The following is a 26,761-nucleotide window of genomic DNA, read 5'->3' on the forward strand; positions in this document are numbered from 1 at the left end:
GTATTCACATTTATTTGTAGCGTTGCTTCCCACGACAACCAAATTCAGACATGCAAAAGATGGAATGTGATGCCTAGTTGATTTTTGTTTTGTTTTGTTTTGGGGTTTTTTTCTGCTAAAGGTTTCTCTCAAATGGGATAATATCACCAGCCATTGTTCTTTGCAAAGACAAACCAGCTCATACAGGTGTGGAATACTTAGATGCTGATAAACACGCTGACCACTACAAAGGGCACCTAAATCCTCCATGTCGTCACACATCTATGGAGTAAATGTGCATATGAAGACTATACTCTATGTCATGTCTATGCATGTGGGTTTGCCAGTTTTCAACAACCAGGAGTGCTGCAGGTTCAGTGTTGAGCACAGGTTTTAAGACCTACGGATAATAGATAAAAGTTGTGTTTTATGGGCATTTCTATCTGTAAAAGTGAAATTGTAAAAGACAATTAAAATTTCAACATACATGAAAGATCTTGTGATTTCAGAGTTGAGTGTGAGTGCTCACTTCCCACAGCTAAAGCCAAACAGCAGCTTTTGTGCTCTCTGTAATATTTATGGATAGATGTCAGTGCCAAAATGTTAAGAAAAGCATGGTATTCAGGCTGTTCTGTTTTATTTTTCATTGAGGACTATCTTTCTAATGGTCTCTTATTCGGTGTGAGGGGTAGTTGGGCAGTGAGACAGCTGAAAGAGCGTTTTTCATGCCAAAAATGTGAGTTAGCAAACTTAACGTACTGCATGTGGAATAATTATTGTGGCTGCTAATATGGCAAATGTGTTTACAATGATTGGTGTGTATATGTGTGTGTGTATATATATATGAGCTAGTTTTATTTTGTGAAAAGAACAGTGGTGGTGTTATGTAGGGCTTGTAATTAAAGGCTTTGCTTGGGAATAGTCCGAGCCAAGCCTTGAATATTTTTGTTCCTCAAAAACCGGTATTTTAATGTCACAGACCAGAACTTCACTTGGAGCGTTGGCGAGAGGGGAGAGTAAATATAGCACTGCACATGACCCATGCAGACAGGCAGTAAAGTTATTTTTACAGACTTTCAGAGAGAAGTTTCAGCTGCTGCCCAGTGCCATAAGTTGCGTGGCTTGAGTTAGCAGACGTTCAAACACAGCGAGAGCTCTCCACAACCACAAATGAGCTTTAATGTTTGTGGCATCTTTGAGTCTTTTACTTCTCTACAGTATTTAATATCTATTATATCAAAGTACAACTATGAATGAGTCAAGCAAGACCCGTAAGTGATCAGACTAACAACTGAAGCCAACAATAATATTGATTTATCCGATGTCACTTTTCAAAGACATCAACACTGGAGTCCTTTTTTTTGCCCCCCAACTGGCTGCAGTAGTAAAGAGACGTATGTCTTCAATTTGAGAGAGGTGCTGTGCTTATGGACACGTGGCATGAGAGCATTAACTCATTCATTTAAATTTCTTGACACACTTACCATTCCAGCCAGAAACAGTAATTAACTGTGTTTTTTTATTGTTTAGAATCAAGTTGTCTTCTCTGGAGCTCTTCCAGAGACCCATCTGAGCTGTTGAGATGGTTTTATTTTAAGAAGCAAAAAGACCAAACCCTGTTTGCTCTGGAGAGTTTCCTCTGTTCCATCAAGTGTATAATTATGGTTTGAGTGCTGCCGCTAAAATGCAGTGTGATTGAAAAACAGTTTTGATTGCTGTTGTTTGTCAATACAGTCCAATTTGCAGCCCCAGATTCTCAGCCACAAAAAAACAAGGGATCAGATCCTGGACAATCTTTGTTTACATCTTTTCAAAGACTTCTGGTACAAAATGTGATTACATGAAAAAAGGTATGATTTGGAGTGTCATGTGATGCAAATATCAAGAAAATAGCTTTTTAGTGAATTAGGAGTGAAGTGAACGAGGTTTTTCATGACTGAAAGAACAGTATGTGGACAATTTGCATTTCCAATCATGAGCTGAAAGCATGGTAAAGAAATGCATACAGGACAATGTTGCCTCTTAATACATATAGCATCTATGTATAAGGTCCTCATTGGTATGGCAACCAGCTTGTTTAGATAAAAGATCAAGATAACTACATGGTTGTTATATATCGCTATATATGGCAGTACACCATATTACCCAGCAGGAATGGGGTCAGTATTTACAAGGGCCAAGGTTTCCCAGGGAATTATTACACAAGAGACATATCGCGTGACCTTGGGCAAGCCTGTCGCAGGATTCACCAGTCATGCACGTTAACACAAGGATGTGTTAACCTGACTGGGTCTAGATTTGATCAGGCTATAACAGTCACACTTGACTGAAACTATTGTATCAGCAGCTTTCACAGGGATTACAATAAGTTTGATGACTGCTGTTTGATTCCATAAAAATTATTTTTCTGCTTTTTTACATTTTGGGGAATGATTTTGACATATCACACCCTTAACTGTATTCACCAGAGACTATATAAAACACAGGGATAATAAGCTGATGATATTGGGTCGGGGGGTTAACTTACCACTCATTAGACTGCAATGTGGGGGAGTCATTCTGTGCGATGTGATATAAGGCACTCATGGCATTCATGTTGAAGAGTGGCGGTTTACGCTCCGCTAAAACAGAGGAGAGGAGGAGGAGGGCAAGATATGGATGTTTCAATGCAAAAGTTTTCAAGATGAACACAAAGTACATTACCTTAAAGCTTGATAGCTCTGTTGAATATGTTGAACTATAAATATTCCGTTTGTACCAAAGAAAGATCTTTTTGCCTCACCCAGTTCAATACAGGTGATTCCCAGGGACCAGATGTCCACCTTCCCCTCGTATTGACCCTCATCCATGGCTAAGATCACTTCAGGGGCCATCCTGAGGACAGACACATGCACATGCAAATGCACATTCACAGAGTTTAAGTATGAGGAAAATCCATGAAAATGTTATAATCTGCTAAGCCTCTCAGTGCTTTTAAAGACTCTGCTATGCCGTGATATCAGCTCTGTTTTTGAAGGCCTGTGTGTGTTTCTGTAAATGTGGAGTGTGACAAATGTGTGTGTGAATTTAGGCATGAGTAACATCATTCTGGGAAAAAAAAAGTAAGATAAGACAAACAAAATCCCTCTCAATCGTTACTCATGGCCCATTAAGAGTGTGTGGCCCTGTTTGCTCCTGCAGAGTTCCTTTTGCTTGCCTGTATTTTATGGTTTTAACTTGTTTTTTTGCTTTTATTGTGGTTGTTCTGAGCATTGTAGCTGGGAGCCCTGTTGAGCAGGTGCTAGACCAGGTTGCAAATACATTTCAGAGGAAGCCACAAAAACGGCTTCATATGAGAGGCATTCAAATCCAAGTGTCCTCTGTAATTTGAAATTAATAATAAGGCACATAAACCTACACCCTTTTTAAACTATCATAGGAGAGCAGTGGTGATTAGTATTAAACCATCAAATGTAGTCAAATTTCTCTTGTGGCTTTCATGTAAAAGTGACTCAGATGGTTAATCACACATGAGACCAGCATGTAAAATAACACATCTTCAAAGGGCTGCATAGGATGACATGATGTCACATGATGGTGATAACAATGTTATGAGGACCTGCATGTGTGTGTGTGTGTGTGTGTGTGTGTGTGTGTGTGTGTGAAAAGTGAAATCCACATAAAAACCCTCAAGACATGTTGTCTTGTGCACTGACCAGTAAGGTGTTCCCACAAAGGAATTGGCAGGTGAGGCAATGGAGGCGGAGCCAAAGTCAGCCAGTTTGACCTGGCCTAGCTCAGTCAGCAGGATGTTACCAGCTTTCACATCTCTGGATGGGAAGAAGGAGATGAAGAGCAGGGGCACATGAAGATGAGGCCCAAGCACATCAGTCAAGAAACAACTCACTTCAAAGACACCATTATATTTTGCAGGTCTCAACTAAGATGTGATGTAATATCATAGAATCAAAATGCTTAAATGAACTTTTTCTTCGTCAAATTTGTGGATGAGATGAGGCACAGAGTTGAGGGTTGCCCCACTTACAATTACTAGTAGTTGTCAATACAGGGTAAATCGTTGTTGTAATTGTGTATTTATGATATTAATTTCATTTTTCAAATATTTATTTTAGGGACACCAAAAATAGTTTGATTTAATGCTGACAAAGATAAAGTAACATTGTTCACTGCATGCTCATTCCAGAGACATACAAAGTCAGCCTTTAAAATATTAATTTTACAAGCCCACACATAGAGCCAGCTGCTTGTTAATGACACCACTAATGGTTCTGAAACTGTTGGAGCAACCAGCGCAGCAGAACAACTTGTGAATTTATTTCACCAAAGTAAAACATTCTGTGTGTGATATCGTTCTTCCCTTTTTAAGTATGCTGGTATCTAGCCGAGTAAAGGTTATGACATCACACAGTGGGTTTAAAACTCATCCTTGTCTTGGTCTGTTCATGACAAACTGTCAACTGTGGAGTTTGATTCCAAACTGACCAATCAGAAATTGGTTGTCGATGACTTTTCTCATCGACTAAACTTTAGTCGACTGTTACAGTGCAACTCCAACTTTTACCCCTGTTGACTTAAAAAAAGTTTATTGATCATTGGTATATTTGCAATTTATTATCTTTTAATTTCATTCATTCCCAGGCAAATACTGAGAGTCAGGTATGTGTTTGAAAGTTCAAACTGTGCACACCAGCGAGATAGCAGAATTGTACCTTAGATGTGTGAAAAACATTGAGACATGAAATTTTACAACATTTGTAAATCCAACGATAAACTTCATGAGATGTTTTGGTAAAGCTGTTTTGGGTGTCTGTTGGGGAACATTTGGAGGACTGAAGCAAACTGACTCACCTGTGAATCATATTATGGGAATGTAGATAAGCCAGTCCTAGCAAGGCACCGTGGGTAATGGCAGCAATTTCCACCTCTTGAAGCGGTTTCTTGTGAACTTGAAAAAACAGAAGTACAATGAAAATTAGAGGATTTTATGTCAGGTTCATGCCCTGGAAACCAAAACACTGAAGACAAAGTCTCAATGTCAATCTTAACAGCAACAGTGAAATACTTGTTTGGTGCCTGCCATACGGATGATGTGCAGTGTGATAGAGGCTTTTATGGAGCGTCCCTATGGACTGTTGTAGTAACAGAAACGATGCGCAAAGATGAAAGGTCAAGAAGAAATGCAAGTGGGAAATTTCACAAAAGTTCCCAAATCAGACGAATGCCAACTGTCATGAATGTCTATCTGTGTCAGTGAGGATGAGCACACACACATAGGTGCTTAAAATAACATACTGGACTCAGGTCAGGAATGCTCTGAGGATGAACAGCTCAGGAAATTCAAGCTTGGAAAATTGAGAAATATTTGGTCTTCACAGGATACAGTTGAGCTATAAACTAAATTAAGGGTAAGGTTTTCCATCTGTAAAAAATCTATGTTCAGTTTTAACTTGAGCCTTGTCCTTAATTTCTTTTTCTTTTTTTAAAATTTAATTCAAAAAGCTTTACCCCTTCAGTAGAGTCCCCATACAAACAAGAAACAACCAAAGAATATAAGGTTCTATAGGTTTTATAGGTTGTTCAAAGTCAATGAGGCTATCTTATAGCAGGTGGTTCCTGATATCTGCCAAGTCTAACAAAACCTCATGAATTTAGGTCAAACAGTAATCTGGACTGATGATTTTATTCAACTACATAAGAGGTAGATTAGATATAGACTAAAGAGAAAGCTAACGCAATAAACTAAACCTGCAGGCAGAGTTGTGGATTCAAGGGACTCAATCTGTAAAACCTGGATCCTTCAAAATTAAAGACTACTAACAAGCAACAATAGAATAGTTCATTAAAAAATAACAATAACATTCTAGAGTCAAAAGTTTCTTCAAGCTTTTTCATTTGATCTTAATTTAACCTTGAAACTCATCTGAGAGCAAACTTTCATTTACAATGATGTCAAGAATAAACATCGCATAAAAAATTGCAACAAATAATTGTTTTAAGAGGACCACCCAAGATTATTGTAAAGGAAACAGTAGTGAGTACCATCACTGTATCCTGTGATGAATCTAAGGTTTGAGTGGTATACAGAGTTTAAGGGTTCAAGGACAGAGGCAGTAGCCTGCTTGTAGATTGCATCATCATAATCCCGGACAGACAGAAAAACTGCTTCAATAACTCTCCTACTAAAAATTGAAAAGTTGGCTTCGTTCCGATACAAGAATCCCTTTTGTCGCAGTTTATTGACAAGATTATCTAGATATATAAATGTAGACTTCACGTCAAGCCATATGCCAAGGTATTTATACACTGTAACACTTTCACTATCAGACCCATTTACAGTGTGAATATGTTGGCCCTAAATGTCAACATTTCTATCCCTAGTGAACAGGATAAATTTAGTTTTATTAGCATTAAGTACTAATACTGTATAAGTGTTAGAGTAAATTTACAATTGCCTGTGGTGCAGAGTCAACAAAGCAGAAACTAGAGATACCGCATTACATTTATATGCAACTCTGATATGGGTCTGTTTCAGTGATGTTGATCTTTAACCAGTGAAGTCTTTTAATTTCATCCCAGTGGACACTTGGGCCAAATTTTAAGATATTCCATGATGGCGCTTGTGAGATATTGTGTCAATGAGGAAAAGAAAAGCAGAAAACAGAGTGTTATCATCCTTTTTTTCCCCAGAAACTAGTCTGAATTAAATGTTTGGGTACTAAACAATGTGTTTTGAGAAAAAGTTTTACCTTTATGCATAAATATTCTTATTTCCTAGATATCTTGATACAGACAATAAAAAAAAAAACATACAGTGCGGAATTTGGGTGCATATCACAAATACACTCACCCTCTAGTAAATCTGATGCGGAGCCTAAGCAGTACTCCATCACCAACTGAAACAGGACAGAGTTACAGTTAATAGACTAATCAAGTATGTAATGTGCATTATGTAAGAAATAAGAATACAAAGTTCCAGGTAATTATTATAAAAACTGAAGTTGCTCTGAAGAGTCAGGAGAAGCCTAAATGAGCTTAGGAAGAGGGTGATCAGACAAAGTAGATGAGAAGGATCCTCTCACCCAGGCAGTGTTGTCTTTCAAGTAGCAGCCTTTGTATTCTATTGTGTTTGGGTGTCTCAGCTGTCCCAAAAACTTGACCTCCTTAATGATGTCCTGCCACTTCTGAAAATGCAGACACAGATGGTTATACACTGCAAATACAATCACATTAATATTGGCAGGCAGTTTTTATTTTTGCATAGTGTTTACAATTGCATGTAGATTACTGTAACACTTAAGCGACATACATCGTAATAAACACTATTTAAACATAGAAAACTGAAAACAAATTCTTTACCAAAAGATTTGATATAAGCTACTCAAGAACACTTTGGCAATATCATAACAGAACCCCAGATGTACACTCATCACTAACAAGTTCCTAAACAAGTAGCTAAAATACGGAGATGCTGGCGTGAGTTCAGTACGATTCTCTGCTGTAATAACACGGACTGTCTCGTGCCTCAGCATTTGAAGTGGTTGGCATCAGGAAGGCATGTTTTCCTTCAAATTATAGATGTGCTTGCAAGTAATTGTTTTTCATTATTTTGTCATCATTTTGCTCCTTCACCACAAATGACATCTTATAAGCTTGTGGCTTGACTGCTGTGACAGAGCAGTGAGAATGGTGTGGTGCTCGTTCTACATTTTGAGCTCTTGCTTGTTTCTTAGTCTGAGGAGAAAGAGTTCTAGCCACGGCCTAATTGTCCTTTAGCTATTTTGTAATACAGCCCATATATGCAACCAGAACTAAGTTTGGTGTTGATGTGAATGTGTGTATGAATATGTCTCACTTACTTCGGTAGTCTGCTTGCCATTATAGGACATCTTTTTGATGGCAACCACCTCGTTGGAGTAGGAGTTACGAGCCTGAATTAGAAAACAGAGGCATCTTTTATCATTAATTATCTGTTTTGTGCTCCTGGCAATTAAGCATCTTCATGAAAAATAATCAATTATCAAGACATCTAAAACACTTGTATGAAAAAGTACCAAAGTACTAAATGAAAATGGAGTGTGTTTACACACAATGTGTTATATGTTATCCATCTATATACTGTAAGTGTATTAAATGGTATATTTAGTCCATGGTTAGTTCAAGAGGTGTGCATATCCATATTACAGTGTTTGGGCCCTATTTCAAACATGGCACAGTCCAGCGCTCAGACCAGAGCAAGGGTTGTTGCTTCAGTGGGACAGTGGTAGTGCTGTTGCCTCACAGCTAGGAGGTCCTTGGTTCGAGGACACTGTGGGTGCTCCGTGTCACCGATGCCCACACCTTGGGTGGGGTCGGCAAAAGGACCTTTCTGTGTGGAGTTTGCATGTTCTCCCCATATCCCCAGGGATTTCCTATACAGAAACCCTTCACAAAAACATGCAACAACCCTGGTCACTATAGCACCTTCTCTGGTCAATCAGGGCAACTAATGGGAGGGGAAAAGAATAGGTAGGAATAACGTCGTCCTCCCACGTGCTATGTCCAACTGGTGAAAATCCCCCCTGTCTTGTGACAAGAAGCAGTCTGCTTATGGGCAATGTATAGGAGGACGCAAGAGTCCAGTTTGGGGCTCTCCCCAGGTTGGCAGAGATAGGTAAGCACACAGGTAGAGCCCAGGATTTATAGCAAATTGGCACTGGGTGTCAAAATGGGTCTAAAAAAATCAGGGATAAAATAAAAAAAAAAAGCAAGTTCAAGCCGGTGCATATGAAGTTTTCATGCAAAGCACTCCCTTTTACTATAAAATGAACATGTGCTCTGACAGGTGCTGAAGTATGTTAATGAGGCGTGGTCTGGCGCAACCATGGCTCATTGCTATTTTGGGACATAAGAAAACGTTGGTGTCATAGACCCAGAAAACGCTGGTCTATGGTCAATGGCTTTATGTTTGGAGTGCACAGGGTGCATCAGTCAGATTATCGCATGGCATTGCAATGCAGTTCTACAGATCCTGAAAATGTGGAAATACTGGCAGCCACCTCCTCCCAGGCCAGCTTCACCTCCAATTGCTTTGGTGGATGCCTGCTATTCCTCTTCGGTATATAACAACAAGACGTGTGCACTTTCAACTGATGCACGAAGAGGTCTGTTTCTGCGGATGAGAAGTGCTCCCATTTTCAAACATGAAATGTGTACGCCACTGAAATAGAAACACACCAAGTCCTGGCAGAACCTGGGCTTTAAAAGGAATGGCACAACGTATTCTGATTGGTTTGAGTGATGTCATGCCCAAATCGCACATATGAATAATTAGGTGTGTATTAACTGCCTCTTTGCATTGTGGTTTGTGCTGTGATTACGTGGCATCTAACTACCAAAATCAAGTTTAGGATGCCCAGAACGCACAGCGCACAAATAGCACCAACCCCTTAGCGCCATTGATTGCTGAAATACAGCCCTTTGCATTAAACCTTAGAGCATCTGGCCATGGGCACAATTTCTCTGCAGCTCAGCCTCAGATTTTATCTAAGCTTCATCCCACTTAGGAATGAATGGGAATTTCATGTTGAGATTCAAATGGAATTACAGTTAGAGCAGGCACCAGAATATTCCCATTTGGCTTTTTTCACATTCATCTGATCCCTGTGATTGCCTGTCAGTCTCTGCATAATAGCTGTTCCCCCTGGACAAGTGCAAGAGCTGAGTGAGAACGGAAAAAATGAACAATAAAATGATGAAATATAACCAGGTTAATTATCATTGCAGAAGAAATTAGGTATAACAATAATTAGAAGGGGCTAATTCATTCAACATGTACCATAGTGTGTGTGTTCAAAGCCTACATGCTGAGCAGAGGGAACTACCCTTGTTCTACTCTTCAATGGGATTTATCCTTATTCTTCATGTGAATTAACTATGCATGGATTCAACTGCATACATTTTGTTGACTATACATGCACATACATTAAAAATCTATACAAAATGCACACTTTTACTGCATATAAATGAGCTTATCGTGTGTATTTAACATGCAGTTATACAGCATATATTTAGTTCAACAGTAAAACCGAATGAACTGAGCTCATTGTCTGATTATATCGGAGCCATATTTGAATGAATGAACAAACGAACAAACACACACACACGCACAAGTGCGCACACACCCACCCTCCCCTTTCATGCAGTTTTTGAATCAAAGGCCTGATGAGTAATTAGTGATGATGAGATTAATATGAGACGCTACAGTGAAAATGCTGAGAGGGGATGTACTTAATGCATTTAAACAGCCATAATATAGGAGTCTACACTCACAACATGTGTGCAAATCATGGAATTGATAAATTAATATGTAGAGTAAATGGTTAATGAGATCAGTTAATAATAATAATGACAATCATTTTATAAAGGGATAAAGCAGCCTTGCTTGACGGATAATGTGAAATTTAAACTACCCCTCCTGCTTTCAATTTCCATTATAACCTCCATCATTACTTCAGTCGTGGTCAGTTTACTCCCACATCCCTTTCAAAATGTCTCACTGATACCAAGGTCATGTCAGACTAAAGCAATAACCATTAAACCTTGTCCTGAACAGATTTGAGATGCCATCAAATTGTGTTCATCTTCCATGGGAAAGACCAATTCAGAGCATGGTAAACAGAAAACTGAATAGATTTTTAGAAAGCCTCAATACAAAATGATCTGTTTAATACCACAGCCAGAGAAAAATAAATATTTTTATAAGTTTGTCTCTGAAATGAGTCGTGAAGGCCATGACTGAGAGGAATGTTTCTTTTAAAATACAAGCTGACCAAGGATTTATACAGTAACTTACAAAGTAGACGGCCCCAAAGCTGCCATGTCCAATCTCATGCAAGTCACAGAAGACATCCTCTGGGTCATCTTTAAAGAAGAGGTCGGCCAGCTCAGGGTCCTTTGGCACTCCTTTCCGTGTGGACGACGGCATTATGAGCTGGGCATGGGCTAGGCGCCGGGGACCACGCTCACATAAACACTACTGCTGCGACCGCCACCAGATGTACACGACTTGCCCGGCATTGGCCAGCTAGACCACAAAACAATGAAGAAAAGACAATTCATTGATTAGATGGACTAACTTTGACAGACAGAGATACATTTTTCCCCCCTTCAGATATGATTTGGTGTCCTGGAAATGGTAGCCACACAGATTGTCTTGAGTTAAGTCCAACATTAGCTGCTGGTGGTGCCAGTGGAAAGTGGGATAGAGAAAAACACCATGACATTTTACAGGACACATATTTGTGTTGACAATTTTCAGAATAGAGCTTTAGTCCTTCAGTTTGGGATGCAAGGGTTCAGATTAAATGTTCTTACTGAATGTTTTCTTACTTCTTATTGAATGTTCAGTCACCTCATGCATTCACAAATGGAAATGGACAGGAACATTACAGTATTTCATTTGATTGTAATGATCAAAAGTCGCATGGCCAAGTGCCAGCAATTGCAATAGGTTATGTAGCTGGCTATAGATCTGACTCATGAAAGACAACTGAAAGCAGTTTTTAAGAGTAACTTAATCAAAACTTTTCTGGCTGAAACCCCATGAATGTCTGTTTAGTAGAGCTGTTGATTGATTCAAATCCAAGTCTTGACATTTTAGTGCAAGGTATTAGCGTTTTAAAGACCATGTTATATATATGCATAGTTGTTGCCCTTGGTTGGAACTAGACTATTGCAATTAATTGCTGTTATTGGTTGATCTGATGGTAGGTGTTGTAATTGAGCCAGCTTTCAACACCAACCCACCTTCCTTCCTTTTCCCCAACTGTACTGAAAAACACTGAACCACGATTGTTGTGTGTCTTACACCCATATTACCATGACCAGTGTGAAATGCATCTTAGTTGTCAATCTCAGTGGGTAAAAAAAATTAAATTGAACTCCCATCACTGATACTTTAGGAACATCCAGTCCAGACATGATCTCGTATTATTACACAAGGTGTTTCAAAAATATACGCATCTCTTGGTCTGTGTGTTTGTACTTGTGTATCTCATGGTCAGCTGACATGTGATTGGACAGGAAAAAAGACATTCATGATAACAGGTAGCTGTCTCGTCTAGCTGCTCATCCAAGTCACAGTCACATTTTCTCGCACAAACATGCACATACACACAAACTACACACTTGACCGCTGAAGCTGAGTCAATGATGCATCATTTCATCACATGCACACAGTGTAACATTTGCTGATGTACATGCAGCCACACACACTAATGTTGAGTGTTTTGTATCACAAGGCCACAGCCAGGCTGTCAAGCGTGTACGCATCCTGGACACCCTGCTCCAGTTAGCTTCGCTGCACATGTAACACACACATTCACGCACATGCAGCCATTCATCTCTGCTTCTTTTTCCTCTCTCTCTCTCTCACTCTTTTTCTGTGTAGCATGAAATCTTTGTGAACATCAACCAGATGCAGCAAGCAAATCTGGCTCCAAAGGCCAGCCCCACATAGAGCAAGCTGACATACAGGCAGAGGCAGCAAGACACACAGGCACCCAGGCCAAGACAGTAAGAATCAGCATCATCCTAATCCACAGCTCTTAAAGGGATTTGAGCCATCACACCCACTCCAAAAATATAATCTTAAAGGCAAAGTCCTGCGCCCTCTGTTCCACAGCATCAGATGCATAAAAATGGAGGCCTCAAGGCTTTGGAGACATTTCTTTCTGGAAGACTGCAACAATTCACTGAGAAACTTAAATGACAGATATTGATCATTGACTGCCAATTTAATGGCAGGCATTATGCCTGCAAGACAGTCTGAAATGTTTTATTCTTAGAACAAAATAAAAAAAAATTAACCAAAAAGTTGTAAAATGTGAGCAGAGAACAACTCCCAAGGTCTGAAGTCTGGCTTCAAAGCTCAGCAGCATCATTCTTATTTTGACACAAGGCAGCTCTAAGCTATTCTACTGGTATGGCAAGGGCTGCATCAAGACATGCTGGTTATGTGTTAGGGCCCATGTACAAACCCCCCCAAAGAAAAACAAAACAACAAAAAACAAAACAAAAAAACAATTTTTTTTGGTGGACACAGGCCCTCATAGAAAGCTGAAAATGTATTTTTGGGAGGTAGAATTTGTTGCTCTCAATATTTACCTGGTCATTCAATCACAGTTAAGGAGGTCGAGACAAATATGATGACAACCTGTCACTCATGTGCTATTGTTGGTTTGAAAGTTGTAAGCTACCTATAAAGACTCTACTCACACGTTATCTTCATTCCAAAACACAATTCTCTAATTCATCTTGGTGAGAGTATTTTATCAATCTGTTTACATATTATATGCATATTTCTTTAACTTGTGGATGTCCATATGTGGGTGTAAGAGTGTGTGTCTGTCTCCTGGTTGCATCAACTTGGTCTGTCTGATCTCTCCAGCCTGAGCTCTCAATAAAACAATTGAAATAAATCCTGACACAAACTCCATCTCACGATGACAATACAGGTACACACACACACACACACACACACACACACACACACACACACACACACACAAGCTTACATCACAGGTACAAATCAAAAATGGGGTATTGAGAAAGAAGAGTAGATTAAGAGTAATGAGTCACTCTCCCAGATAGGATGAAGCTTTCATGGAAGACCGTGACAGAAAAACTCAGCAGAAGAATAAAATATAGAATTAAAAAAGCCAAATGAACACTGAGGTTCCCTTTAGAGAAACTGCACACCTCCCCTCTCACCCTGTTTTTCACTCTCCTCCTCCTCTTCCTCCTGTCCTCTAAGATGTGTGAAGTGATGCAACATGGCAATAACAGGTTGTAACACAGGGGGACTTGATAAAACTGTTACTAGTCCAGCAAAGCCCATGTGTGTGGATAGTTCACTCCATGCGTGTGTGTGTGTGTGTGTGTGTGTGTGTGTGTGTGTGTGTGTGTGTGTGTGTGTGTGCGTATGCTGTGGATCTATGAATGGCATTGTGCTGAGAGAGAGCTGATTAGGCAAATGGCTCAGAAGATTAAAAGTGTAGTGTGCGTGTGTGTGTGTATGAGTGAATTCTTTATTGCATGTGCACTGCTACACAACACTGCACGCCAAAGAAGTGCAGGGTGTAGGGTGTGTGTGTGTGTGTGTGTGTGTGTGTGTGTGTGTGTGTGTGTGTGTGTGTGTGTGTGTCTATATCAGTGTGTGCATGCTTGTGGGTTTTTATGTGTGCACGCATTTTACTGTGGGGGTGGGTAATTGTGCTAAAAGATGTGTTATATACAAATTATATCTAAAAGAGATTATGAGGTTTATGCTAATCTGATTTGGGCTTTTGAACACACAGGGGGTTAAACATTTTTTCAAAGGGTAATGAAAAATATATTTCATGGAATATCTTGGTAGCTATTGTTCCATTTCTAAAAGTTTTGACATTTCCTAGCTAATGCAATTCAGAAATCACAAAAAATAATATCATAAAATTCATTAAGTATTTCCCCTCCATACTCTTGGACATATAATTTTTATGTCTCAGCTCAGATTTGGTGATAATTATTGGGGTCATTACAACAAGCCTAAAAAGAGAGGAGCACCTAGCATCTTCTTTACTGACGATAGATTCAGTTTAGCAGATATTTCTGACATCTGAACTCAACGTCTGACCATTTTTAATTTAAGGAGGATTGATACAAGTTGGAAAGTAATCATTACACTTAGAGTGAATATAAAAATTTGTTGTCAACTCAGATATGTACCTTCACTTCACCTGACTCTGGTCCACTTTGTATGAGGATAATCCTCCAACTCACACACCTGCCACTACGTAAAATCACCCGGATTTGGTGGGTGGGTGATTTTGTGTAATGGTAGGTGAATTTGCTCAACTCTGGTTTTTAGCCAGTGGTTTAACAGCTTACTGCATTCCCCAAAGCAGGAACAAGAATTAAGCACACTGCTGGAATTCTTACTGGGATTCAAATCAGCAGCTCTAATCAAAAACTGAAAAAAAAACAAAAAAAAACAACAACGGTAAATCAAAAAAATTGTTGGTGGAGACATTGCGTGTAGACTTCTAGACAAGATCCATTATCTCCAGTCATAATACTACAGACAGCAAGCTTTAGACCAGTGCATGTTTCTGTGTGCTGGTAACTTGTATGTCATCAGAGCATGCATGTGTAACATGCATACAAGTGCGTGTGTGTGTGTGTGTGTGTCTGTGTGTGTTCCTTGCATAAAATTAAATAGGTCAACTTCATTATGAATAATACAGAGGCCTTGTAAAATGTACAATGCCACATTGTATAGTAATAACAAGACAATTTAAAAGGTGAAATGTATAAGGTTGTTACTTCTCAAAGGAAAATCTGAGTTGCCACCTTCTGATCCCATTGATACAGACAAGTTCCAATAACACGTACTAATCATAATGTAATTAATCATTACATTGATCTCAATGGGTATTGCTCTTAATATTTTTTAGGTAGGTGTTGACCTGCTTAGACATTGCTCCCTGTTGCACTTCTTCCAGCTTCTTTCTCTGCCTTTTTCACCAGGTTGTTCAGTGCCTTACACTGGTTTGTTTCAGTTACTTGCATGTCCTTCATATGGCAAAAAGCAGCTGATACAGCACCAAAGCTCCCTCTCAAGAGATAGACTCTTCACTCTCCTCCCATGGGACCATAAGCTCAATGAGAGCATAGTCTTGGAGGCTTGTAAGCTCGCAGGGGAACTGGAATGTCTTCCCGAGATCAACCCTCATTCTCTCGTCCAGTGTTGTTGGTAGGGTTGAACTACCATTGGTGAAACTTTTTGTTTTTGTACATGTTTAGTTCTCTTGTTTCTGTGCGATTAAGGCCCATTTTTCATGCCATCTCTTTGAAAGCCAATGGGTTGTCTTCTACTTGGAGACTTAGTGGTGAATATTCTGTGTCTCTCTAAAGAAACTAACAAATTGCGGTACGAGCCAACCACTCCCAGTGTGGTTTTCTCGACCTTTGTCCAGTCTTCTCCTGACTTTTCCCTGGACTCACCCTGCCTTATTCATAGCCATCACTGGGTTACTAGAAAGCCAATCAACACGGACTAGTTTAATTAGCTTCACCACCAAAAAACAAATATCTACTCTGTTAGCTTTTCAAAAAGTGTACAGCAGATCCTTCAAATAATACAAGCAACTTGGCAATAACACACACAAGGCTTGCTGTGGCTCACACAGTGTTACATATGATATTTCTCTTCAAATACCCAGTAACTCTGCCAATGATGCTATTTTTACTGAAATATTTGTTTGTCAGTGGGATAACACAAAAATTGCAAGGGAGATGCTCATAGAACAAAATAAAGGTATTCAAGCCATCTCCCAAAACACAATGATAGAAAAACACAAAGGACAGATGGCATTAATGTAGAACAATCCAAGACGAGACAATGTTTTACAGAGTGAAGGTCTTACACATATATTAAACCTACCTGTGGGGAATTTATAAAGGGGATATCAGACTGGCCTCTCCCTCTCCCTGTTTCTCTCTCTCTCCTTCTCTCTCTCACTTCTGTTCCTTCTCAGATGATGTCCACAGCTGATTTCTTGCAGACTTTCTTCATGACTGGGAAAATGTTCCTGGTGAGAGAACAAACATAAGGGTCCATTTCTGTGTAAATTCTTGAAACATAACTTTAGAAATAAGTGCTTACACCACATCTAATTGTCTATCAAATATCACTCTTTCACTCAGATCTTCAAGACAGATGTATGAAAATCAAATCTCTATCGTTGGGTGCAACTAAGAATACACATGAACATCTTACTGTTTTTTCCATTCTTCTTTACAAGCAGTCTTTTGACTCATTAATGCAATTTCAGCAAACACACAGCCATTATTGGCAAAACTAGCAACCTCTACCAGTATCTGCAAATCTATAGAGTTGCTTTATTGGTAGAGGTTGCTAGTTTTGCATTTCAAAATCATACAAGATGAGCAAAATGATGATGAACATGAGTCCTTCCAGTTCCAACAGCATATGCCTTCTTCATAAAAGCAGATGGTTGCATGACACAACAGCTAATGGAAATATCTTCAATGATTGTCAGTTATTATCCTCCATGTGCCTAAGAAATTATCCTTTCTTTTATCGGGCCCAGAAAAGATGATACAAACACTGCAGTTGACAGTTTAAGGAAAATTTAGGTTTAATTTTGAGAAGTATTGCCTCTATTTGGTTAAATATAAATATAGTATATGAAGGAGTAAAATATTTTAAAGTGCTGTCATCAGTGCATTTTCCATACAATTATCTACACTATCAGTGTTGGCACAGTTGAGAAAAACATTAGTACACAAATGACACTAATAGTTCGGTCATCTATTGGACAAAAAGTTTGCAAAGGAAAATCAATCACTAACATAGAAAAAGACGAGCAGCGAATTACAATTGCTGTAGGATTTTTTACGTGACATTACATTAACAAATCCTGTTTTGTTGTAGCTGCAGCATCAGTTTGAAACCCTCAATGTTCTGTAAACACAGCCCATTGCCAAACTGGAAATAAGAGTCCAAACTTTTCAGGAGGACTGTGGTCTGATTGAGAATGGTCCAGTGAAGGTTTCACAACTGTGATTTTGGTTTGGAACAAAGTAAAAAGACTGGAAGTCAGGACAAAATTAGGTAGGTGTTAAGGGGCCCTAAGAATCCCTTTCATATTAAGTGACTGACCTCACCTGCTCATCTAAATTCAGGCAGGGAGACTGATATGTAACAGAATGCATTACACTAGAAGTCTCTCAGGCTAAATGGCTTGGCATTTTGGAAGTGCTCTGTGTTTGCAGCCAACAGCCTCTCTCCTTCTTGAATACATGAGTTCAAGGACATCTAACAACACACACACACACACACACACACACACACACACACACACACACACACACACACACACACACACACTAAAAGGACAAATCCAATATTTTGCTTTCTCTCACACATACACACAATGTCAAATACAGTATATATCCAGACATCAAATCTGAGAAAGTTGTTCTGACAGAAGAGTGCTGTCAGCCATACATTTTTACAGGCAAGTTATGTAACATCAACAGCTTTACCACTGAGCATGGCCTGACCCTGAACTGTGCACCCTGTGTTTACAAGACCAAAAATATAAAACCAACTGTTGTTGTTTCCAAACAGCCTGATGATCAGGGAGTACTGTAGATCCATTATTCTCTGCATACAGTACATAAATAAACCTGTGACCTTTGTGTTAACCTACTTAACTCCTATGTGGAATAAACCTGGAATGGACCTAAGCTCATTTTGCTTTCCCCCTACCTGTTCTATTCTATCCATTTTCAATCAACTCTTGTCTTTATGTTTTCACCCAACCCCAACTGTTGCCTCTCTTATTTTACAGAGCCGAGTGGCAGATTGGGTGCTCAGAGGAACCGCATTCAATAATAAAAGACGGAGAAAGGAGGGAGGGATAAAAGAATGAGAGAAGAGGAGTAAAAATGTATTGTGCCCCTACTGAATGTCCCTGAATGATTTATAACACAAACTGACGCTTGCATGAGCCTCTGGGAAAGTTGTGGCTACACTTCTCCTCCTGCTCACTCATTCAACCCTGCTTTGCATTTGTGACCACAACAACAGAAAGATAAAGATAGAGAGAAAGAATGAGAGCAGAGGGTGAGAGTGTCTTTTTGTCTTTTAGTGAAACACATCTCAAGTCCAAGAGGCCTTTTGATTTACCAGTACATTATTTCATTTAAAAAAGGCATGCAATAGTACTACTAATAGTAGCTACTTTAGCAAAGAAGGCTTTTTTCGCCTCTTGTAAACACCTTTAGTGCTCACTTATATCAGTTTATTGTTGTCTTCTATAAATGAGTATTTCGAGATGAAAGGAAACATGAATAAAAAGAGCAAGATTTTCCTTCAAATTTCAATTTGTTGCCAAGGAACATGTGTAGGCTAATTATCACTAACCCTTAAATTAGGGCTCGATTTGCAAGGATTTAAGTTTGGGATTATCTTTTTACCAGCTGTTGTGAGGGAGACAAAGACAGTGAGAATAAAATTAGGTCAACTTACACTGTGAATTTAAAGTATGTTGTGTTTCAGGAAAAGAACTCGGGACAAAGGTCAGAAGGGCAACAGAGGGATGGCAGGGTAAGGACATGAAAAGAAACCAGAGAGAAAAGGAGGATGAAAGTGGGACCGAAAACAAGAATGAGTCTGTAACGCCTTCATTCCACTGAGGGCTGCAGAGTCGCATTCTGGCCACAACATGGTTTTCTCCACGTGGCTTCATACCCCACTGAAACCATTTCAGAAGTGGAACATTTTGTCTGCCCTATTTGTTGGCTCACTTTTAGTTGTCCATTGCTAAACACTTAAATGCAAACACACATTTCATGATCCCCTTGCTTTAACAGAGCCACTTCAGTGATAAAATAGATAGTGAGATAACTGATAGTCTGTATGATGTTCGTGAAAGACATTTGTCAAACTAACTGGACCATGAAACAAAACAATGGTAGCTATGATGACCAGCCACACCAAGGTGGTACTAAAAGAGCAGTGGAAACATACTGTACATTCTTGTACCAAAAGTTAGCAAGTCAAACTGATTCCATGTAATGGAGGAATTGGAGAGCTTAACAGAAAACTTAAAGTCGAAATATTAAAGCCGCCTATCCAAATGACTTGTAGCTGCACACTGCATTTTTTTAGTTCAATACATCTGCCAAGAGTGAAACAGATTAGATGAACAGTTGTTGAGAGAGCAATCACAACACACACACACACACACACACACACACACACACACACACACACACACACACACACACACACACACACACACACCGAAGATTCCTTCTATTATTACACGAATAATAATGAGACACAATGTTCAAAAGCTGAACACATGACTCCCAGAGTAAATGATATCAACGGAGGTGGGCTTTTGATGAGTCATGTTGGAGGTAGGTGTGCTTTAAATCGCACGTCCCCTGGTAAAATGCAGCTTTAAATAAAGCTGAGACAACCATATATGAGGCGATTTCCACAATACACAGAATGAAAACAAACTAATCCAGCGAGATAGAAAGAAACTAAACATTATGTCCTGATTATCCTGCCAGGGAGGCATGGTGTGGATTTTTATAGCAGTGACTCATTTTCAAAGAGTGAAGACGACATACACACACTCACTCACACTCACTCAATGCTCTAAAGCAGGATTTGGAGACTTCGGGGCAGCTCTCATCTCAGGAGCTTAGTGACACAATTGAGAGACACACACACACACACACACACACACACACACACACACACACTACCAGAGTAGATGTTACTATTTTCATCAGGACCCATCAATGAAGTGAATTCCTAGCCCTAATCTGAACCCCAGTTCTAAAACCAAGTCTTAAACCAAGCCATCAAACTCTGGCTTTTTACCAAAAAGGAAAGCAAGTCCCCACAATATAAGGAATACTTGGTACAATTGTACAATTACACACACATCCATCCATCCATCCATTTTCTACCGCTTATCCTGTCGCGGGGGGGGGGGGGGGGGGGCTGGAGCCTATCCCAGCAGCCATCAGCACAAGGCGGGGTTCACGCTGGACGGGTCGCCAGTCCATCACAGGGCCAACACATAGAGACAGACAACCATTCACACTCACAGTCACACTTACAGTCAATTTAGAGTATCAATCAGCCTCGTCCCCTCTTGATGTCTTTGGACTGTGGGAGGAAGCTGGAGTACCAGAGAGAACCCATACAGGAACAGGGAGAACATGGAGACTCCACACAGGAAGATCCTGTGCTGGACCCGGGACTCAAACCCGGAACCTTCTTGCTCTGAGGCGGCAGTGCTAACCACTCCACCACCGAATTACACACACACACACACACACACACACACACACACACACACACACACACACACACACACACACACACACACACACACACACACACACACACACACACACACACACACACACACACTTCCTCATATTTATGTCTTTTTGAAGACCTTCATTAACATAATGCATTCCCTAGCCCCTACCCTAACCTAGTAGTTCCTAAACTATTTAGTCACCTGCCCTGGTATAATTGGAAATACTTCTGGGCCATCCCTCATCTGGTCCCTACCATAATTTCATAATTTAAAGAATTTTTATTATCAGTTAATTGTTACATTGACTGTACACACATAATAATTATTGGAAATTAATCAATTACATTAAAACAAAAATATACAAATTTAGTTAATCAAATGATCCCATGCCAGTTTGAAAAAAATAAATGGAAAGAGCACCATTACTTCTTGAGTGATAGGTATCTTTCATTCACGTTAACTTTAAAAGAAAATATGGATCAAAGGTAATTAACCAGCAGAAAAACAAAATTCTTTTCTACTGAAGATTGAAAAACACTCACATCACCATTCCACATTGTTCAAAAATCCTCCAGATAATATCACTGTACATATCCCCCAGATGATGTGACGATACATATCCCAAATATTTCTAACATTTTCTCTTCACGAATCTTCTCAAAGCAGGTTGCTGTTTTTATATTCCAACTCTCAGCTCATTATCAATGTTCAGTCACTCATTTCAGTCTGGCCAGCGCATTACATTGTTATAGAGGCATTGCCAATCTCGCTATGAAGTTGAAATAGTGCATAAATAGTGCATGAAATACTACATCTCTAAAGTGTTGATGTGTGATGTATCCTGGAAGGCAAAAGAGTTTTAGTGCCTCATGTTAAGAATGAGTCATCATGCAGGTGTGTCCGATCCTGTACCGGAATGTTTCAGCAAGGGAACACAGCATGCAACTCTAAAGATAGAACACAACTAGCAGCATAGATACAGTCTGAGGCTGAGGCGCTTTCATCTGATAGATGTGATTAGATAGTTATTACATCACTAATTTGGTTCAAACATTTACTGGCTAATTGACGTCCACTGACATTTACACACTGCGTGGCATGTGGCAGGTAATAATTTGGGACCCGTCGTCTTTCTGTGCCCCCCCCTGCAGTTTGCTAGTGTTCCCACAGGTTGGCATGACCCTCAGTTACTAGATTACTGTAGCTTTCAGGCTGATGCCAACATAAATGTGGGTGCTGGTGGATTGAGTGGCATACCAACCCAAAATACTGGGAACACTGTAGATGTATGTTCTTTGAAGCAATTTCTATTAAAATGATACTATAACATTCACCATGGTGGAGTATTATTCATCATTTCTTTCTGATAAATCTCTATTTTACCTTGTATAATACAGGAAAAAATGCCAACATGCAAACATATATATTTTAAACCATTTCTTAAGTGAAGAACTACGACTTAATCATAATATATACACACAGTCAGTGTACCATGACAGATTACTATGTCCATTATGGCCTCTGATGAAGAGCTTGTGTGCTCGAAACATAACTTTGGTGTATTAAATAACTAGGATAGTGGAGCCGGCAGTGTGCAAGCCATTCTTTCTGTAAAATGTCACTCAACACATGAATGAATGGCAGGTTCAGCACATGACATTTTGTCTGTCTCTAGACAGAACTTAAATATAAAGTTAGAATGTAACAGGATGCTGCTGTATGACAGGAGGGTTTTCCTATGTTAAAATGTGAATGAATTTCTTGGCTACAGTTGGCACAAAAACATAATTAGAAAAGTATACAAGCAGCTTAATATTTAAATCTGATATCCAATGCTTGAATAACTACTGTCCCCTCAACAGACATGTCCATTAAAGTAGATTAGCTCCTGATAGTTCAAAGCTAAATCATTGGCACCTCTGGCTAAGCAGGAGTGTAGTGCCACATTTTGCACTGAAGCTTGAGGTCAATATCAATCTTAATTTCCATATTGATATACTAACTAGAAAAGCCACTTGAAGTGATGGAGCTGTATGGAGTATTGTATCATGGGGGTAGCACATGCACAATCATAAAACATGAATCCCTTTACACTTCAAAAAAGTTTCACACTTTTTTCCTCACATGTGCAAGATTTCTAGGACGCAAAAGTATTGAGCAAGCCCTTCATGGCAGCTAGAGATTGTGAGAAATGATAATCCCTCTAAATAAATACATTCACACATGGAAAATCTATGGAGAAGCTACAGTTTTGGTATGTGCTTATAAAAAAAAACAGCAGTTATTCGTCTGCTATGGTGGTCATTCTTTGCCTTGATGTGGTCAGATGACATGATATAAAGTAGTTTGTTTCAGTCATGCAATCTTGAATGACTGATAATTTGTTCTAATTGAATGGAGTGTCGTGTAATAAAGTTAAACAAAAAGTCAAAATTGGAAAACAATTCTGTTCAGAATTTTAAGATGCAGTCTGTAAGCAAGTCTGTGACAGCTAGAATAGATGTTTGTCTGAAGTCTGAAGAAGTATCACCATTATTTCCTATGTGCCCAATACTCCTGTACTGGCCTGATGACCAGCATTCACACACACACAAGCTCACATACATCGGTGCAGCCTTGGTTCCACACATTTGGCCACACAAAGCCTATCCCTCATTCAGTGTGAAAGCTTTTTTAGAGCAATCACAAGAATCCAGAGGGGTCAGGCTGTGTGTGTCCCTCTGGAGCAAAGCCTGGAGTTTTCTCTATTAAAGCCATTCATCCTCTCTGGCAACTATCGGTGGTAGTGCCTTTTCAGCTCAGCCATCCCCCCCCCCCCACACACACACACACAGTCAACAGTGTGTGTGTGTGTGTGTGTGTGTGTATATCTGTATCTGCCTTGCATCTCCCAAACCCACACAGTCCTTTACATACAAACAAAATCAATCTCAGCACTAACCCCTTCCCCTTACACACACACACACACACACACACACACACACACACACACACACACACACACACACACACACACACACACACACACACACACACAAGCAAACAAACTCTGTACAGTGTCACAGTGTCGTCACTGGCCTGTTCAATTATTCAACATCCCTTACAGACAATTTTGCACATCAGAGAAAGTGAAGGAAGGGGGGGGGGGGTTGTTCATGGGCACCACTGGTGGGGATTGAGTGTTAAATGGATCAACAGGTTACACAAAAACAGAACGAGATAGAGAGTGAGCTACAGAGCAAGAGACAGCGTTCTTCTCCATCCAGGCAGCGAAAGTTGACATAACCTACAACCCACCAGAGCCACAACTATGACAGGGATTTAGGTAGCGGCAATTTAGGTGCCAGGTCAGGTATGCAATTGTAATTTGCAGATAAGCCAAAATAAGTCCTCTGTCACAATTCATCAAATATTTCTGATATTTTGCCATTTTGAACACCTTTATTTATATGCGTAAGACCCAATGACAGTGACTTGCAGTTACTAACAGAAACACATTCATACAGACACACATTGTCACCTGGAAGCTTTTCTCTGGTCACAAGCTCACTTCTGTAACCCTTAGACCACAAATGCCAAACCAAATGTAAAATTTTCTACATATCTAGAATACTTCCTGCAGATATCAGGATATAGGCAAAGAAATTGTAATGTTCTCATGCTGTGGTTTTACTTGTTGATTCATTGATTGTTTAGAAGCAGCTTTGACAAATGTTAAAATTTGGGAATTTGCTTAGATTTAAGGCTTATGAAGAGCAATTGCTTCGACTTAAGGTATATGAGGATATGTAAAGAGAACTTGGGGGGAAAATGTGAGCCTTATCAAATATCTGGACAGAAGGCTAGAAACAGGGAGGTAAATGAACTGAACCTTGAACCCAAGCACATGCAAACCTCTGTCCCACCCTCAGCACACTTAAACAAAGTGATGTGATCACTGGGTTTGGTTTGTCCATCTGATTGTTAGCAAGAGAACAAAAGAAAGTAGAGGATTTGGTGGGAAGATAAAAATTAGGTTTAAAACAATTTGATTGAATTAGGAATTTATTCTGAGCCAGATCTGAATCTGATGACATCATTGCCTTAGTGGAGGTTTGCGCTCCACGAGTGTCCTATATTCGTTAGTTTTATGGCTCAATATTCTCAGATAATGTGAATGACTGAGGTTAAAGACTATTTGCTTAAGTTTTTTATGTCTTGCGCTAAACCTTATTGTTGGGCTGGTCAGGTGTTTCTTGAGCTATCAGCTAGATAAACCACAGTAGGCCAAGGCTGCTGGGGGATCTTCCATGTGTGTGCGTGTGTGTGTGTGTGTGTGTGTGTGTGTGTGTGTGTGTGTGTGTGCGCGTGTGCACACAGGGCTCATCTGTTTCACCATTTATATGCATTCATATCCCATTGTCACTCTGCAGCATCTCACTCCCATAGTTTTCATGGCACACCATGCATTTTCTGTGACACATCTGTAGGAAAAAAAAACAATAAATATAGTCGTTTTGTATTTAGGAGTTATTTTCTCAAAGGGATAATTCTGAAATCTACTTTTTAAAATCCTTGTAGGCACAGCACAGTAGCAGCTTATTATTCAAAAAGTGCTGCCCAACTAGCGCCATCTCCTCTAAGCTGACTCACTGACCAAACTCCAACATTCACAGTTGTAGGTTTTTTGTTTTTTTAACTATGTCTAAAACACATCCAATTAGCTATTCAACTGGAGTGATTTGTTGAGACTGCTGCTACCAGGAGAATTGTAATTCAAGTTAAAATAACAACAACAAAAAAAACAACAACAAAAAAACAAAACAACATTTTTTCACCCCAGGGTTCACACTAACCTAGATATTCTCTCTCCAACTTTGACAAAAATCTATCCTGCATTAGCTTGGCTTCTGGCTGTGTGTCACTTACAGTATGCACAGTATCAGTGTGCCTCTGTCCTACAAGGCAAAGGTAGCATTGTCCAAAGTGCTGTTTATTCAAGGTAACAAGCTGCTGATTGCTATATCTGAAAATGGGGAACATTTACTGATTTATTATCATTTATTAATTAAAAATCTTCAAAAGATTACTTTTTAAAGAGATTTCTTAGCATTTGCTCTGAATTAATTCATTTATTTTGCGCAGAGAACCAGATTTAAAATGAAACCGGTCATCAGTGCCCATAATTAATCCCAAAAAATTACAAATTCAAATAAATAAGATGTGTTTTTTGTTTTTTTTTTAACATGAGGCAATCACAAAATCAAAAGGTCTGAGATGAAACACATTCTCCCAAATTACAACCCTCCAGCTCTTTTTTTCCCCACATTCAATGTGGCCTGCTCAGGTGGTGGTCCTAATGGTTAATGAGCTCATATCAGGAGTTAATGATCGTGGTGGGTGAGTAAAGATCAGTCAATCAGAGGGTTAAAAAGCTGTAATCTGTAAAGCATTGGCCCCCACACAAGCCGAATTTAATCCATAAATCTGACCTTGTGTCACTGGGTTCAACAGAAAATCTGTCAGACACTGTCAACGCTATCTGAGCTTTATCACACCCCCTTTCAACAGCAAAATGGAGCATGTTCTCTATACTTGTACAACTGATGAGAAAGGATTTAGTACACATGTCATAGTATCAAGGTCTCTGCACACACTCATGTACAATTACTGTATTGGAATAGTCAATTACTAAACCCTGTTACCCTCTTGTTTGAAATCTATTTCCCACTGGAATATTTTTTTCTTGCTCTTGCATGCCACTATAACAGCTTAATCAAAACAACACAGTCTGATGAACAAAGAAAATTATTCTCCCTAGCTTCAGATATGGGAGAAATTCAATCTGACTAAAACCTGTATATATAAACCAAGCTTTGTGTACAGAAAATATGACAAACCCT

General features: G+C 39.4%; 1 protein-coding gene across 5 annotated transcripts in view; it reads right to left on the minus strand.

Moving 5' to 3' along the window:
- The window catches only part of taok3a (TAO kinase 3a), a 70,284-nt gene that overhangs the window by 25,597 nt on the left and 17,926 nt on the right, over window positions 1-26,761 (minus strand). For 4 of the 5 annotated variants that reach the window (XM_086206826.1, XM_086206823.1, XM_086206825.1 and 1 more), the window contains exons 2-10: window positions 16,442-16,589; window positions 10,811-11,041; window positions 7,836-7,907; window positions 7,059-7,160; window positions 6,827-6,872; window positions 4,828-4,924; window positions 3,675-3,788; window positions 2,762-2,853; window positions 2,507-2,600 (exon numbers count right to left, since the gene is read on the minus strand). In XM_086206826.1, the coding sequence (XP_086062952.1) occupies window positions 2,507-2,600; window positions 2,762-2,853; window positions 3,675-3,788; window positions 4,828-4,924; window positions 6,827-6,872; window positions 7,059-7,160; window positions 7,836-7,907; window positions 10,811-10,942 (749 nt within the window). In that variant the 5' untranslated portion in view covers window positions 10,943-11,041; window positions 16,442-16,589. Of the gene's footprint in view, window positions 1-2,506; window positions 2,601-2,761; window positions 2,854-3,674; window positions 3,789-4,827; window positions 4,925-6,826; window positions 6,873-7,058; window positions 7,161-7,835; window positions 7,908-10,810; window positions 11,042-16,441; window positions 16,590-25,254; window positions 25,343-26,761 lie in introns of all 5 variants that reach the window. The other variant, XM_086206824.1, reaches the window with a different exon arrangement.

Source organism: Aulostomus chinensis, chromosome 6 (assembly GCF_037954235.1).
Source record: "Aulostomus chinensis isolate RoL2024-O1b breed Wild chromosome 6, RoL_Achi_v1.0, whole genome shotgun sequence".
In the NCBI taxonomy this organism is placed as follows: Eukaryota; Metazoa; Chordata; class Actinopteri; order Syngnathiformes; family Aulostomidae; genus Aulostomus; species Aulostomus chinensis.